A 16,626-nucleotide genomic window follows, 5' to 3' on the forward strand; every position below is an offset into this window, starting at 1 on the left:
TAAAGTTAAACTATAATACCTAATTAAATTAACAGTGCTTTATTACAAGTTTTAGAGGCCATATTTCAATTTCCCAAATCTCTAAGCAGTACATTTAGTTCTTCAATTTTAAATATTTGGAGTTTATCTTTTTAAATCAGGGAGGAATTGGAAAGATTGATACATTAATCTAAATCGCATTCTTCCCCCTTGTTCATATCAGCTGTCATAGCCAAAAATTCAATCCCAAATATTAGGGGTAGATTATTCTAGTGTCCCTTGTCGTATCCCTGTAACCCTGGTCTCCAACACATTATGCTGCCACCCAAAAATATGGTTTTCATTTTAGTAATGCTCCGTGACATGACAGCTTATGGGATGCTCTTCAAATACAACATAAAACGGACTAGAAAACAATTATGACTCGAGGCACCAAATTTAGATTGTATTTAAATGATAATTAAATTTCTCGTATTCATTCGAATCCGGTGGATAGGAACCGGTTCTCATCCATACGAAAAAACTATGTCTAGCATCGTATTATATCCAGCTTTCTACGAATATAAAAATGTACAATCATAAGATTAAAACCAGTTTTTTTTAGCCGGTGCCTTCGGCACCACGGGGCTAAAAAAACTGGTTTTAATCTTATAATTGTACATTCTATATCCGCGGAAAGCCGTTTATAATACGATGCGAGAAATAACTATTATAACATCCATCAAGTTAGACTTTTCGTGTGGGTATATTTTTTTGTATTTTGGAAACAAACTCACTTGTTTTTTTCAGAATTTTTCCTTAACAATTTCGACCGTTTAGAATCATCACATAAGACAAAATTATTGTCCGAATTTTAATTAGTATAACCATATATGTAGTCAAATTTTAGCAAACTTTCGACATTGGACAGCAATATTGGCTTTAGTTAAGAAAAATAAAATAATTCATATTGTAATAAAATCCTAACATACTGTAAATACATATCAATCGCTACTTCTTAAGCGAAATGTTTATATATTATGTAAAAACACCCATTTTTTTGCTTATGGGCTGCGCGCAAAGGCATTTTAAGAAATATTATTGTAGTCAACTTGTCATGAAAGTGCATAACTTAGAATAGTGTAATAGATAATAGTTCAGGTATTCATCAAAACTAGGGATGGCAATCCGTCAAATTTTTGGACCGGATTTGGATTCGGATTCTTACAAGAATCCGTCCAAAAAAATGGCGGATTCTCGCGGATTCCGGATTCGGATTCCGGATTCGTATCCGGATTCTAGCAATATTTTAAAAGGCTTTTTTTTAAATAAAAAGTCCTAAAAATTAATGTTCTTAGTTTCTTCTATAATTCACTTCCGGGAATTGAACCAGATTTTAAAAGATATTATAATCTTTGCCTTCAAAAAGGGTAAGTTGAAAGAAAAAACTCAAGACGCTAATTTTAGCCTACCAATTAAGAATCCGAATCCGCTATTAAAAAAAGGATTCCGGATTCGGATTACAAAATTGTCCAAAAATTGGGCGGATCCCGGATTCGGATTGCCAGCCCTAATCAAAACAATAGAACATATAGCTTTAAACTTGTTTTGATAAAAATACTTAATATTTCTGGCTTAATTTTTTTGATCGTATAGTTGTTCATGATTTTTTAATACTTCTTGTGAAAATGTCTATAAACTTATGCGATATGGCCATATTTAGCTGATTATAACCAGTGAAATGAAAAGCAAAGGAATCTGACTCCCAAAGTAATACATTTTTAACAAATCTTGTAAATTCTCCTCTGTAACCCCTTCTCACTAACCATAATTAATTTACTAGTTGGTTTATTAAATTAAGATTCCTTTACCAAAATATGTATTATACAAATAGTAGTAAAATATTGTAGTAATTAACAGAAAAACCACGTACATTTAATTGGGAGTTAGGGAGGGGTCAATGGATCGAATATTTAATTTTTAGGAGTCTCAGACTTTGGGTACTGGCTTAAAGGGAATGTGCAAGAATTTAGCAGTTTCTGACTGACTTTGAGTACTAGCGCACAGAATGCCGCTAACTCGTTTGTTAATTTTGAATATTGCAGACAAGTATCAATAAACTTAATTTGTTATGATGTGGCTGGTTTTAACAATTTTTTTCTCTCCAGAAAATATCATTTCATAGATAAAAACTTTATTGTGTTAATTGTTTAATAAACAATCTCAGAATCCAATTAAATTTTGGGTTATGGGGCTATGGGTTGATTGAATGGTTACGTCAGTCTGATGTGCTGGTAATATAATTTTCAAATGAATGTTTTTTTCTTGGAACTTTCTTCTTATTTTATTGTTTTCTGTATTGTATTAACTCTCCCTTTAAAAAAACTTCCATATTTTCTGGATTAATCTGGATTTCAAGGTCTTTCAGCAAATACTCTTAAATTGAATTAATTGCCCATTGTCCCCTCCCTTACTCCCTGTACATTTAATCATAAAACATACAAAAGAGGAAATGTTAAAACAACAAAGCACATATAAACCTAAAAGTGTTGTTAAAAAACATCAAGGACAAGTTAATAAACCAGTGCTCAACAAAGAACAGTAAACTGTATAACAGTAAAAACATTCTAATTAGTTTCGTGACCTCTAAGACTGTTAAAATAGAAAAACTTGAGATTCATTCAGAAATGTAAAATTCAAATATCATTGGATTTTAAAGACAAATACCAGAAAATAAGATTATCCCAAATAATTTTAATTTACACTAATGGGCAAAGTAAATAGTAAAATCTTAATGATAATTGGAATCTTTACAGAAAACTTCAAATTCTATCATTAACAGCAACTGAGAAAATAGGGTATCCCCCCAAAAGTTTCCGAGATATGGACCGATGTTTAAGACATATAAAATAGCTTTTACAAAAAAAGGGGGATTCTAATTTTGTAAAATGAAATAAAATAAACAATTAAAAGTTTCCTTGTTTCGCAATAAAGTTGGTAATGCTTGAGAAAAAGCATCTTTCCCACACAAACAAAACAACAACAACGAATTTATCCGTAGGAGAAAGGCAAGAGAGAGAAGATATTAACTAAAGAGAGAAAAACAAACTAAAATGGGGTAGAAATTAATTATAAAAGGCAATGTGCAAAAATGATAACTAAGATAGCATGGGGTAAAAAAAGAAATAAACGGACAGTATTGGATAACAAGGAGATAAAAAAGAAACAGAGAAAAATGAATAGGGAAAGAGAGATAAAGGGAGAAAGATTGAAAGAAAGAGAGAGAGAGAGAGAGAACAGAAAAGGAAGAAGAGGTCCAAAGAAAAAAATTAGAACCCAAGAGTCAGGAATTATGTTAAAAATTACTGCTAACATCAAACTTATAGAGCATCTACGCTCAACTAAGGGAAGTAAAGGTGGTTGGAGTTAGACAATTGAATAGAAACAATTTCATCTAATGGCACGTTCCTCAAAGTGTCTTGAGAGAACTGAACACCCCCAAGCCCCCTATAAAATAAATTGAAAATAAGAAGGGGTATTTTTTCTTCAGGCTTAATCTTATTTTTTAAAATAGGGGAATGTGGCAGGGTCTAATGTGCTCGACTGGACACTTTCAGAAAAATCTTCCAACTAATAAAAAAATGATAACGAAATTTTCACCAAGTTCGGCAGAAATTAATTAAGAGAAATAGCAATACTTTCATTCATGGCATTTTATTTCTCCCAGTGAAATCAAAACAATTTTAAACTGTAAATAAAAACAAAAAGGTATTTTTTTTTGTTTTATAATAGTTTTGTATAGAAATGCAAATAATATTTAAAGGCTTAGGTATTGCTCAAACCTTCAGCTAAAATTTTGAAAATCATGTATAGCATCGAATAACAAACAATTTTCCACAAATATTAAAATAAAAATCTTAAAATTAAACCGAGTTTTATTAACCCGGGCCTTTGGCACCTCAGGGCAAACAAAACTGGTTTTAGTCTCCTATAATTTTCCATTTTAATATCCGTGGAAAGCTCTCTATAGTACAAAGCGATAAATAAATATTTCTGACATAATTTTCATTTTGAAAATAACTTAACTCTTTGTCTTCCCTGTGACTAGCTAAACTTATTGCTTACCTTTTATCTTCAGATTTCTCATCCTCCCCCTCCTCGTCATCTGATATCCTAAACAAGTACACATACATATCACTATATATAGGGTAGCTGCGCTACTAAAAAATATTATTTTATGAATAACTTGTTAAGAGATGGAAGGGATATTGGACTGTGAATTAAACTAGTACCAAAAGTTTTATAACAATGTTATCTTTATCGTTGGCTCAAAACTTTGGACATTTTGATTGATTTGTGTTTGGTTGATTCCAAACTGGACAACTAACAATTGTGATCTATAGAATGGGTATTTTTGTTTATCATCACTAGGGATGTACATCTATTTATCGTCCTCCATTGTCTCATTTCTGGACATAAACTTAAAATACGTTAAAACCTTGAGATATCAGCTGAACAAAGATTGCCTGTCTTTATTTTTATTATAAATCTTAACATTACATTTATACATTTTTATTTAAAACAAAGATTTCTGCTTTTTCATGTCAGTTTACAATGAACAAATATCAAAAGAAGATTTGTTTTATTTCTCCAAAATAAAACTTTAAAACCAATGATGAAAACTTCCATAAAAGCGTAACTCAAAACTAAACCTGGCAATAATAAGTCGTTGTAATTTTTGGACAACACTTATTAGAGGCTAATCACTCTCTTCTATTTCTTGGCACATATTTTGTGTGTAAATTGTAATGTACAGTATCCACGCTATAAACATTTAAAAACATAAAAATAATGAATGAAATACCCATTTCCATATAAGCAAAGGAAACGACTAGATGCAAACAACTCTTTTTTTGTTAAACTTTTGTAGAAAAGCTTTGCTTTGACAAATATGAAAGAAGGATAATATTATTCTTTAACAAAACTGAGTAAAAAATATTAAAATTACATACAAACACATAAACATTAATGCCAAAATAAAAGTGCAATCCTTTATGTTAATTTTTTTTAACCAAGAAAAACATTTTTTAAACAGATACAGATAGTGTGATAAAAAAGTAAGATTAAGATTTAAAAGTATCATTGTGTGATAAGAGTATTTTCCCCAAATTTTCCTAAGTTGTGTAATAAAATCTTTATCTGTATAGTATTCCAATATGATCCCTTATAATTAAAAATAATCAAAGAATGAATTAATTTCTACCACGCGATATTTAAACAACATAAAAAATTAGCCCATGTTTGTGATTGTTAAAAAAAATCACAATTAGAAATCATTTAATGGCCGTTTTGTTGATTTGATGAAATAGGACATATCTAAATAACAAGACAATGTTCTAAACTCTAGCCATTTTGAAAACTACATGGTATAAAATCATAATTAAACAGAAAAAAACATTGGCTGATTTATATGCTCTTTGATATATGAATTGTTAACTAAATATTTATTTTTCTTTACACATTAAGCAGTATATTGATCTTGTTTTATTAGTATTTTTGAATAAACATTACAGAGGTCTGCCTACATTGACAAGAAAGAAATGTTGTATTATTGTATGAAAGTTGCAACATATAATTATCTTTGCCATTGTTTAACATTCATAGATGGATAGATAGGGGATGGTTTAATTTATTGAAAACAGTAATCCTTCAAATGTTCTTAAGTTTAAGTTTGGATTATTTCTAAAGCACAAAACTTTGATAACTATATTTTATGTTGACAAAAGTGGTAGAAGAGCTCAACATATGTCTCGTAAAAACCTGTGTTTTAAGACCATCCTTGAAAGCAAACAATTCATTTCTGATTTTAATCATTGAGAAAGGAGACATTGAACTGCAAATAAGACTAGTACCCAAAGTTTTATGACCACGTTATCTTTTTCATTGATTCAAAAACATTGGGTGGTACTTAGGGTTGGTCCGGATATCCGGCCATTTTCGATATCCGGCCGGTTAACGGATATTGAAACTATCCGGATACCGGATATCCGGCTGATTTTTACTGCCTGATATCCGGTTATCCGGCCAGATATCCGGTAATTTGCCGGATATCGAGCGTTGGCCAGATATCAGGCCGGGTACCGGTTTTGAAACTATCCGGATACCGGATATCCGGTATCCGGCCAAAAAAGTATCCGGCCCAACCCTAGTGGTACTACTACTCATATTGATTTTCAATGGTTGACTCAATACTTATACTACCCAAACTTTTCAACAAAAAATTTCAATCTGCATATTTTTATTGGAAATATACATTAATATGTCGTCCATTGTCTTTTCCCGTTAGATTCCTGTGTTAAAATGGGGGTTTTCAAGTATGCATATTGCATATGTGTAATATTGGGCTGTAGTTCATATGCCATGAATTGTAAACATAAAATCCTAATTACCTTTCATATCTAGATATGAAAAAGCAAAAAAACTGAGTGCATTTTCCTTTTCCTTGTTATGTCAAATTAAAAAAGGATGGTAACAATTCAAATACATTTCAGCGAAGCTAAGATTATGATATCATATGTAAATGCAATACATCCATATAAAAATGAGAAAAAAAACACTACAAATATGGTGGTCTCAAATAGAATAATAAATAAATATTGAGTTCCATTACAATTTTATACTTTTCACCAGGAAATGATTTATTATTATGCTTCAAAGTTGTGAGAAATTGGCATATTATTTCATGTCAATCTTGAAAAGTTTAAATTGAGAAAACAAAAATTTGGGCGATTTTCCTCATATCCCACATGGACCACAGACTTTTAGAAGAAAAATTAAATTTTTCCAACAGCTCCTGTCATACAGACAAACTAACACAGGGGTGTATATTTTGCACAAGATTCAATTTTTCCCCTGCTGCAAACTTTTTAGGTAATTTTATTTCCCTTTTTAGTTTTTTCCAGCAAGGAAGGGGATAAAAAGGAAAAATATTTTAAGAACTCTTTATTTTATTCATATTATGCCCCCTTCCACATATTTTGTAGTTTTTTTTCACCAAAGAGGGGAGAAAAATAGAAAAAATGCTTTCAGTCCTCTTAATTTTCACATTTTTCCCCTCCAACCCCATATTTTTTTTACCCCCCCCCCCTTCCTCAGCAGGGCCAAGTTCAAAAATATACACCCCTGAACTAACGTAAAAACAAAAATTGTGGAAAAGATTTGCTATTAATATAAATTATTTCTCCCATAATTTTGAAAGGGAAATAATAATGATTTTTATTTTAATACAAATAAATGAGTGAGAAAATAAAGAATAACAAAGAAAAAGAATAAACACTTTAATGTCCAAGTTTTAATTGCAATTTAATAGGACAATTACTACCTAGGGATAGAATAGCTAAAGATTAATATTTTCCTTAATATTTTTTTGTTAAGCACTGTACTTTTTAGATTATAATTATGGATAAAAAATCTATCAAAAGTTTATCTATTTATTCTTTTTATCTATAAAGCTATTCATCTTAACAATCTATCTATGTATGACATATGCATGTACTTATACTCAAAGATCATCATACAGTCATATAAAGTTAATCTACCTATATATAGGTCTATCTACTAGCGACTTAAAATAATAATAATACGCCCCTTGAAGCCTTTGGGGGCACTTGGGTTGGGGAGGGGGAAATCCATCCACCCACCCCATTTTCAATTTTTGTTTAAAAAAGGATTTTTTTTTGGTGGGGGGATGGCTTTTTTATAGGGGGGAGGTATTTTTTATAGGGGTATTTCTCTTGGTAGGATTGTAGTACCCTAAAGCTAAAATAGCTAAAAACCTTCCCAGAACCTATAAGAAGCTACTTTGTAAAGAAGAACCATATCGGTTAAGCGGTTAGCAAAATCATTCGGTACAGATAGACACACATCATGTTACTTTTATATAAGTACTAGCGGCTGCGCCCCTAGCATCTAGGGGCTATATATTCGAAGGAATATGAAATGTCAGAAAAATAGCCTAAAACCATACCAAGACTTATTTCTAAAAACGAATAGCCTAAAACCATCTCAGGGTATGTAAGAAGCTTTACTGTAAAGGAGAACCATATCGGTTCAGCGGTTAGCTAGATCTTTCGTTACAGACAAAAAAGCATAAAACACTTTATATATTAGGATAGAGTAGCTTTGCTACTAATAAATATAATTTCCTACATATCTTGTTAGGGAGGGTGGGAATATTGGACTGTATTCTTTGCAACAGACATCCTGTTACTTTTATAAAAGGATAAATCTTTATACCTGCACTCGAAGTCCATCATGCAGTCATCTGAGGCAAGGCTGGAGAGCGTATCTGCTCTGGATCTGAGCCTGCTCCTCTCAGAATCATCATTAGTAACCTATCCAATTTTAAATATTACTTGTTGTCTTGATTACCTACAGTGTTTGTTTTCATGTATAGGAATGAGATACAACTATAGGAAATTATTTTGATATGTAATACAAGTCGTAGTAAATTTCAAATTATCCCCCCCCTCCAACCTTAAGTGCCCCTAGCGGACTCTTGGGGCGTTAACGCTAGTAGGTATAAGATTAGATAATGCTAAAAAATGCAATATTTTTCCTGGTCTCTTATTTGATTGGTCAAGGAGAATTTTCTTAGATTTTGATGATGTTGGACATGTCTTCTAGGACTGGAGGTGGGACTGTCATGAGCTTTCATCAGAACCTTACCAGGAATACCACTGGCTGTTCCAGAGATACTGCTAGCCGTTCCAGGAATAACTTTGTCACCGGGATAACTTGTTCCACTTTCTTTGGGCTGAAAAAGAAAAGAAATATTATTGTATTTTAACAATGTACAGAAAAATAATAATGTGTTAATAAAAACAAAAAATAAAACGAATTTTAATTATACGTAAAGTTTTTTTTGAAAGCCAGAAAAAAAGAAAAGATATAAAATTTTTTGGGATGTAAGTGGAAATTCTATCATAAAAGAATTACCCCTAACTGAAAAAGCTTGTTAAATATTTACTCAACTACCTACCTACATTATTAAACATTAAAATGCATAAAATTAACTTTACCTTGTACTCCTTTGCATTGGAGTCATCCTTGCCAGCCAATAAGGAGTCCAGTGTTGAGAATATACTTTCCTAAGTATAATATCAATATTTTTTTCTTTCATCAATAGGTATATGAATTTTCTAATTTTCTTAAGACAAAAAAAAGTAACATGAAATATTTAACTCTGTTTTTTTAGACTTTTGTACTTATGTAGGTATTATTTACTGATTTATGTTCTTTTTTTCTTTACAGGGCGATTGAGAATGAAAACTTTAGTTTTGAAATATTTATTTGGCAAGTACAAAGATGTTAGCTGGATAGAATAGCCTAGGGTTTAGATGGAGTTATCTATAGCTTTTAAAATTAATTTTCTAAAACTATTTTCTGAATGAAGGGATGGTTGCTTAATATCAACTTAAGGGTCAATTCCAAAAAAGATCCTATAGCTCAGATCAAAGTCATCCTGACCAATCCTATAATTTATTGCTTGAACTTTGTCTGGAAGTCCTAACTAAGCATATCATGTTAATGAGTTCAACCTGTTCACTAGCTTAGTCACAAAAATTACAAAGTTTAAAAAAGGAATCATTTTAGAGTCTTTAATTATGACGCAGACAATCTTACCTCAATACTGTCCTCTTGATCATAGAATGTAAGCTGTGGCTGATCCTTGTAATCATCGTCAATAAGGAAGTCCTTGTCGTTGTCGGAGAATGAGCTCGGAGACTTTGTGTGTCCTACGGTCATAGATAACTATTGATAAATGGACATGTATTCTTTTTTGCACAAGGTTGCCTTTATCGTATTTCTATCAATAAGGAATTACATGACATTACTGTAACATGTAAGCCAAAACAAAAAATAAATATACTTATACTAAACTGACCAAGCTATTTGCTCGATTCACTTCCTAAAGAGATGCGATTGATAATGAGTATTTTTTCATATATTTCGGAAAGATAAAGTAGACTTTTTTTCTTAAAATTGGGTTGAGAAAGATATCTAACTGAATGGTTTTTAAATATACTTTGTAGCATGATCTACCTATTGTATAAGTATGTTTTATTGTTATTTAAAATAATACTTCCTAAAAAGGACTTGAATTTAGTGGGTATCTTAAATAATGATGGCAGAGTTAACTTCAAAAGGCATTTCGAAATACAAAAATTCAATAATTTAAGAGGTTATATAAAACATTAAATAATTATAAATAAGTTAGTGATTATTGTAATTCTATAGTTTTCTATGCCTGATGTGGATTTGTCGGTAACTACTGCTTCACTTACACTCTGAAATATTCAAGAATAAATAGGAAAAATATACCAATATGAATGGAAATATTATGGAAGATAAATCAATCTTCATTCAATAAAAAGCTAGCACATTAGTAAAAAAGACTGTTTATCTGTTAGGTAGGAAAATAGTTGTATAATATTTAGAGTGAAAAACGTATTTTAATTGTGGAAAGGTATTTAAAAAAAATCAAGCTTTAAGGTTTGTATTAAATGATTTTGTTAGCACAAATACTAGTCTTCCCCAATAACCTAGCCGGCCGTCTAACGGTGCATAATGTTTTTGCTCCAATTTGGTTAGGTACGTTTTCTTTTTTTATTAGTTGTTTATTTATTTCTTTTGGTCAAATTAGGTTAGGTTATAATAGGTACTGGGTAGCCCCGCATGGTAAGGCACCACAAGGTTTAACGGTTAAGGTACCACTCTATGTTTAGGCACAGAAAAAAACTAATACCTGTGTAGCTTCGGTTATGGAAGAGGACATACTTGTTGAACTTGTTATGGACTTGACCATTTCAGCATTATTCACCTGACTTTCTTTTGGCACATTAACATGTGTAGTAGCTACTTCACTTGCAGCTGTGGTAGTATTACTACTATTGCACTCCGTAGTATTATTTATGTCACTAGCTGTAATATCTGACGATTCGGATTTGGTAGATTTTTCAACTTCATTTTTGGAGGATTTTCCCATGTCACTTTTGGTGGGTTTTGCTGGCATTTCTTTATGGCACTTGGATTCAAATTTCTTGCAGTTGTTCCTAACAGTTCCAGTGGATATTGCACGTCGTTCATCATTTCGCTCCTCATTCTTCTTCAATAAGTCGTCTAAAAGCTGTAATGGTGATGTTTCTCTACTACTTCCAACCTTAATATTTTATAGTTAGTTAGGTATTATCCTATTATATAAAGTAATAGATTTTTTTGTCTCAAGCTTAAGATTCTATGCCTGCTAAAATGACTGGGTTTTCCTTATTAAGTTAGCTTTACATAGGTCCTGGTATGGTTTACAATTATTTTATATTTAGATTTTAGTCTTTGGATGGTTTTCTGCTATTTTTCTGCTCCTTTCTTGCTAATTTTAATTCAGGGCCAACTGATACTAGAGGCACAACTGTTCGTAAACAATACAAAAAATCTTTTGAAAAATAGTCATTACGAGGGAAAAAATAATACAAACCTCATCCATGTCACTAAAATTGCTGGTAGAAGCCACCATGAACCTGGAGCTTGAGCTGGTACTGCTAGTGGTCATGCTTGCCTCCATACTGGCGGTTAAACTGCATAAACCTAGGATGTTGTATACTTAATTTTTGGATGTGGGTGGTGGGGGGTAGGATAACCCCAAAAAGTGTACATCTTACTAAACAATAAAAAATTTCTAAGGGGGGAGATAAAGAAGCAATAAAAATTAGGTAACATTCCTGTATTAACACCGCTATTAGCAGCCTCCAAGCCGGCCGCCGCCTGATTAAACGAAATAAGCTCCGGCTCCAAGCCTTGGTCTTCTTCCTCCATAATTGGCTGAGTGGCGGACTGGTGGTACAGAGAGTCAGCTGATTTATCAGCTGTTTTCCCTGATGACGTCACTTGAGCAGGGACTTGCGGTTGGATGTCACACATTTTCACGATGGACTTTTGAATCTGTTGTTTAGTCCTGTAAAAAAAGATGATAACTATAAAAATCTAGATCATGTAAATCTTTTTAATGCTATAAAAAGAGGGGAAAAACAATTTATTATAATTCTTAAACAATATTTTAGGATTTTAGTACCTTTTATTTTGCCTAGGTACCTTCTTAATTATTATTTTCAATTTACAACCCCATTTACTAATTACAATTGCAGTATTCTAGGGGAAGAAGGAAAATGAACAATAGATTAACTAGTGTTATATCTTTTCTGAGTGAAAGCATATGAGAAAATTGGGACCATATAGTGACGAGACAGCGTACAATAATCAAAAAAAAACATAGAAAATCTACCTGTTGTCCTGATCTTTATCATCCTGGAGACTGTCCAGACTGTATTTACTGTAGCTGGAGGTAAAGACACCACTGTCCGACTCTGTCTCATTCGGGGAGGACTCGTGGAAACTTGTGTTCATCAGCTTCATTGCTGTCGTTTGGTTATGGGGTAGGTTACCTTAATATTTATAATTTGCATGGATCTTAAAGGATAAGACATCGGACATTTAATAATATATGTCTTCGATTATGATGAACAAAATTACCCATTCTGTAGATTAAAATTATTTGTTGAACAGTTGGAATATTACTAGTTTGTAACCAACTAATCAAAAGTCAATAAAAGTACCCACAGTTTTGAGAAATATGAATAAGATTAAGTGTGTATAAAACTTTAGATACCAGTGTGATTTACAGACTCATTGCCTCTACCTCCTTGATTAATCGTCACTTATTTCATAAAACGAACAATCTATAATACAAAGTAGAACGATGTCTGTCTGTTTGTGTGTTTGTCTGTTTGTTTATAGCGAAGGATCTCGCTAACCGCTGAACCGATCGGGTTCTCCTTTACAGGGTAGCTTCTCATAGTTCCCGGGAAGGTTTATAACTATTTTCTTGGGGGGTGGGACACCCCTAACCCCCCCAAAAATGAAATATACCCCCCCCCAAAAAAAAATTTTTTTTTAAACTAAAATTAAAATAGTGGGGTCGACTAACCCCCCCCCAAAAAAAAAATCCCCCCCCCCAAAAAAAAAAAAAATTCTTTTTTATTTTAAATCTAAAATACGAAAAATTGGTTTGATCAAACCTCTTGGGGCAAAGCCCCTAGAGGCTAGGGGCGAAGCAACTAGTACTATACAAAGTAGCACAGTTAGGACATAAATTAAATTACATCTTTTTTATGCAAGATATAAAGAACATATACAACGCATGTGCATTGAGCAATAAGCATCTATTACATAAATTACAGCTTTTTAGAATAATATTCACATGCTTTTCATTTTTAATGTCACAATTAGTACCTGTCATAATAGTAGTATGACCGCCAGACTGCAGCTTAACCTCAGGAACAGAAGAATTCTCTTCAGTCTCAATGACAATAAGCTCGTCATCCAGGTCAATATCATCAGTGGAGGATGTCATAGTGTTGCTGATGACTGTTTTAACATCATCTGACTGGTTGCTGGTCACTGAGCTCTCTGTGGAAGACTTCATTAGGTCCGGTGTACCGCTGATCCTAATTATCAGAAGATACCTTGAAAGGGGGGGGGGGGCGAAAGTGACACTTTTTGAAACCAAAACTAAAAGTCAAAGGAACTCAACTAAAAAAAGAGTTATAGGTCTGAGATTTTGCATGGCAGTTGCTTTATAGGGGTACAATATGGAACTGTGAAGAAACGGCGGCGGAACCGCCGAAAACCGCCGAGAAAAGGCAAACAAAAATTCGGTGGGAAACGGCGGTTTTCGGCGGTTGCGCCGCCGTTTCTTCACAGTTCCATATTGTACCCCTATAAAGCAACTGCCATGCAAAATCTTAGACCTGTAACTCTTTTTTTAGTTGAGTTCCTTTGTTGACTTTTAGTTTTGGTTTCAAAAAGTGTCACTTTCGCCCCCCCCCCCCCCCCCTTTGTTATAATTTTTTTGGTATACTGTATTTAGGAATTGATTGGGATTTAAGTTTGTGTGATATGAATCTACCTAAATATTTCCTATTTCAGTAGATTTTATTTAATGGAGGGAATGATTGGTTATAAGTCAAAAGAATTGTCCATGTCCTTTCCCCACTTGCACCAAAGAACATTAAAATTATACAAATTCAAGGTTTCTCCTTCCTTAACAAGAGTTCATTGGTGGCACTTTTCCTCTGGTCAGCTGTTTCTGGCACTAGTAATTCTGGTGTTGGGTGCTCCGAGTCCTCCTGGGGTATGGAGGGAAGCACTTGCCTCCGCAGGGAGACCTTCGGGTTTGTACGGATTCCCGGCCTGAAAGAGTTTCAAAATGAAAGCATCATTATTAGTAGCGAAGCTACCTACCTTTAAGCTTAATTAACTTCATCTGTAGGTGGGAAATTTTATTGCTCACTTTTATACACATAAACACTTATACAAATGAATGGAGTGACTAAACTTTACTTATTGTTACTTATATTTAGCAAACTAATGCTTTGTTTCCTTCCCCATGGGCACGATTCTTCTCGTTCTATTTGTGTTATTCTTAAATCTGTTAAATAAATATTTCCCTTAGTTTAATTTGTCACACCGCAAACTGCTTATGAATATTATACAAAAATCTTACTAAGCACACAGACAGACATAATACCACTGTAAAATGCAGAATATGAAACCTGTGTTGGTCCAGAACATTGCGGGTTGAAGATTTCAATTGTTCCAAACATTCCAGGGCATTTGGTTTCTTGCTAGTAGCATCAACCTCATCCTCCTGAAAGTTTAAATGTCATTAGACAATTCTTTAAAAAATTACTAAGTAATTAATTTAAAATAAATGGTTCTAAAAAGTTAACAAAACAATACCTAGACAAAATATACCTAAAATATTTAATTTAAAGTTTACCTTAGTTTCAGCAATAGCCTGTGTAAGACTAGAAGCTGAGGTTCGAGCCTGTATGCTACGAGTCCATTTTCTTTTTGTGGCCCCTTCCTTAAGGCAGGACGTCTCATTAGTTTGGGCTTCCGATCCTGATGGCACATTATTGATTGATTGCTCTTGATCAGCTGTTTGCTCAGCTGATGCTTGGCGAGAAAATGAGGAAGATGGCGGAGGAAATCTTTTGAATGAGCGTTGTCTATTAGCTTGAAGTCCTCCAAGACCAGCTATCAGGGCTAGTGTGTCTACAATTACATACAAAATCAGAAAAATTATATCAATAAAATTTCACCTTTCAAGATTTTTTATTATCTTCATTTTAAACATAAAATTGTATTTACAATTACCTATACTTGGTCCATTGGTAGTGTTTTCATCTTTCTTTGTTTGATTTTCTTGAACCTCGACCTGATTATAATGCACAAATTTAGTATTTAATAATTTTTTTGTTAGTTAATGTAGGTATGTAATGTATGTAACGCGACCATGGCTCAACACGTAATGTATTGGCTCGTCGTCGGGAAGGTGATAGGTTCGAATTACACCGCGTCATAACTAAAGACGTTAAAAATGGTTCCTACTGCTACTATGTCAGGTGCGCGACATAAATAGTTAGAGTAGGGGGAATGCCTTGGCCCAAAACAGGCGCAACTCACTACCATGCACAGTTAGGACTTCTCAGACAAAGGTCGTGCAATCAAAGGGTTGGTTGTCTGATGGGCAAATGGATGCTTTACACCGCAACCCTATCCCATATCCATAAAAAGCCACATTGTTACAGAAACACTGACAAATTGTCAGTGGACTATGCTCCCCATGTGGAGTGAAAAGGGCTTGTTACTGTTAATGTATGTAAAACATAAGTATAACATCTTGAAACTGTCTTTATTGTTTAAAATTGATAAGACTTAAATGGTCAACTTTAAATAGGGGTGTGTATTCCTCATGGTTGATCCTGCTAAAGGGGGGGGGGGAGGGGAATGTAAAAATTAAGAGAACTGAAAACAGTTTGCCATTTTTCTCCCCTCATTGGTGAAAAAAAATAAAAGAACATGTGGGAAGGGGGATAAAATTAATGAAATTAGGAGTTATGAAAATATTTTTCCATTTTTTCCCCTTCCTTGCTGGAACAAAAAGTAGGAGGGTAAAAAAAAATGCAGCAGGGGAAAAAATGAATCTTGTGTAGAATATACACCCCTGACTTAAAGACAAGGAAAAATAATACCTTAGCTTCCTGGCTGTGTCTGTTATTTTCTTCCTGACCACTACTTGACAAAGTTGCCAGCCTTGATGTAAACCCAAGATTTGTACTAACAGATTGTGGTGCCGTCAGTCTGCCCATGTTGCTGGTGGCAATAGATTTGGCAAAACTTCTTGTACTTGCCACCGCTGTAATGGCAACTGATAAATGCTCTGAGTTGCCATTGGCAACAGTTGTAGCCATTTGTGATAAGTTTCCTTTTGAAAGAGAGCAATTTAGAGTGATCCTATATGTGTATTGTGTAAGTAGCTATATATTTGTATGGTAATAGGACCTCGAAACCACAGGAACTATGTCAAAACGTTTCGAGAAAGCTTGTATTTGTCCAGGGCAGGTTTTAAGCTAATACACGGGTAATTTGCACTCAAAAGGCGGAGCAACTGTCATAATTAATCCTTTTCTATAAATAAGGGTTAATAAATAACCTAAAATTTGCAAATAATCAATTCATTCAGTAGTATTTTTTGCCATTAAAAATTTA

The 16,626-nt window shown here is 33.2% G+C and overlaps 1 protein-coding gene across 1 annotated transcript in view; it reads right to left on the bottom strand.

The window, feature by feature from the left end:
- LOC145318567 (uncharacterized) overlaps nucleotides 1-16,626 on the bottom strand; it is a 121,279-nt gene that overhangs the window by 80,042 nt on the left and 24,611 nt on the right. The window contains exons 11-26 of the mRNA XM_080159936.1: nucleotides 16,110-16,339; nucleotides 15,232-15,292; nucleotides 14,852-15,129; nucleotides 14,625-14,719; nucleotides 14,111-14,262; nucleotides 13,303-13,515; nucleotides 12,296-12,455; nucleotides 11,735-11,968; nucleotides 11,492-11,600; nucleotides 10,766-11,179; nucleotides 10,268-10,307; nucleotides 9,643-9,755; nucleotides 9,039-9,107; nucleotides 8,575-8,773; nucleotides 8,254-8,350; nucleotides 4,084-4,131 (exon numbers count right to left, since the gene is read on the bottom strand). Of these exons, the coding sequence (XP_080016062.1) occupies nucleotides 4,084-4,131; nucleotides 8,254-8,350; nucleotides 8,575-8,773; nucleotides 9,039-9,107; nucleotides 9,643-9,755; nucleotides 10,268-10,307; nucleotides 10,766-11,179; nucleotides 11,492-11,600; nucleotides 11,735-11,968; nucleotides 12,296-12,455; nucleotides 13,303-13,515; nucleotides 14,111-14,262; nucleotides 14,625-14,719; nucleotides 14,852-15,129; nucleotides 15,232-15,292; nucleotides 16,110-16,339 (2,512 nt within the window). The remainder of the gene's footprint in view (nucleotides 1-4,083; nucleotides 4,132-8,253; nucleotides 8,351-8,574; nucleotides 8,774-9,038; nucleotides 9,108-9,642; nucleotides 9,756-10,267; nucleotides 10,308-10,765; nucleotides 11,180-11,491; nucleotides 11,601-11,734; nucleotides 11,969-12,295; nucleotides 12,456-13,302; nucleotides 13,516-14,110; nucleotides 14,263-14,624; nucleotides 14,720-14,851; nucleotides 15,130-15,231; nucleotides 15,293-16,109; nucleotides 16,340-16,626) is intronic.

This window comes from Acartia tonsa, chromosome 5 (genome assembly GCF_053477335.1).
Source record: "Acartia tonsa isolate MP-2025a chromosome 5, ASM5347733v1, whole genome shotgun sequence".
In the NCBI taxonomy this organism is placed as follows: domain Eukaryota; kingdom Metazoa; phylum Arthropoda; class Copepoda; order Calanoida; family Acartiidae; genus Acartia; species Acartia tonsa.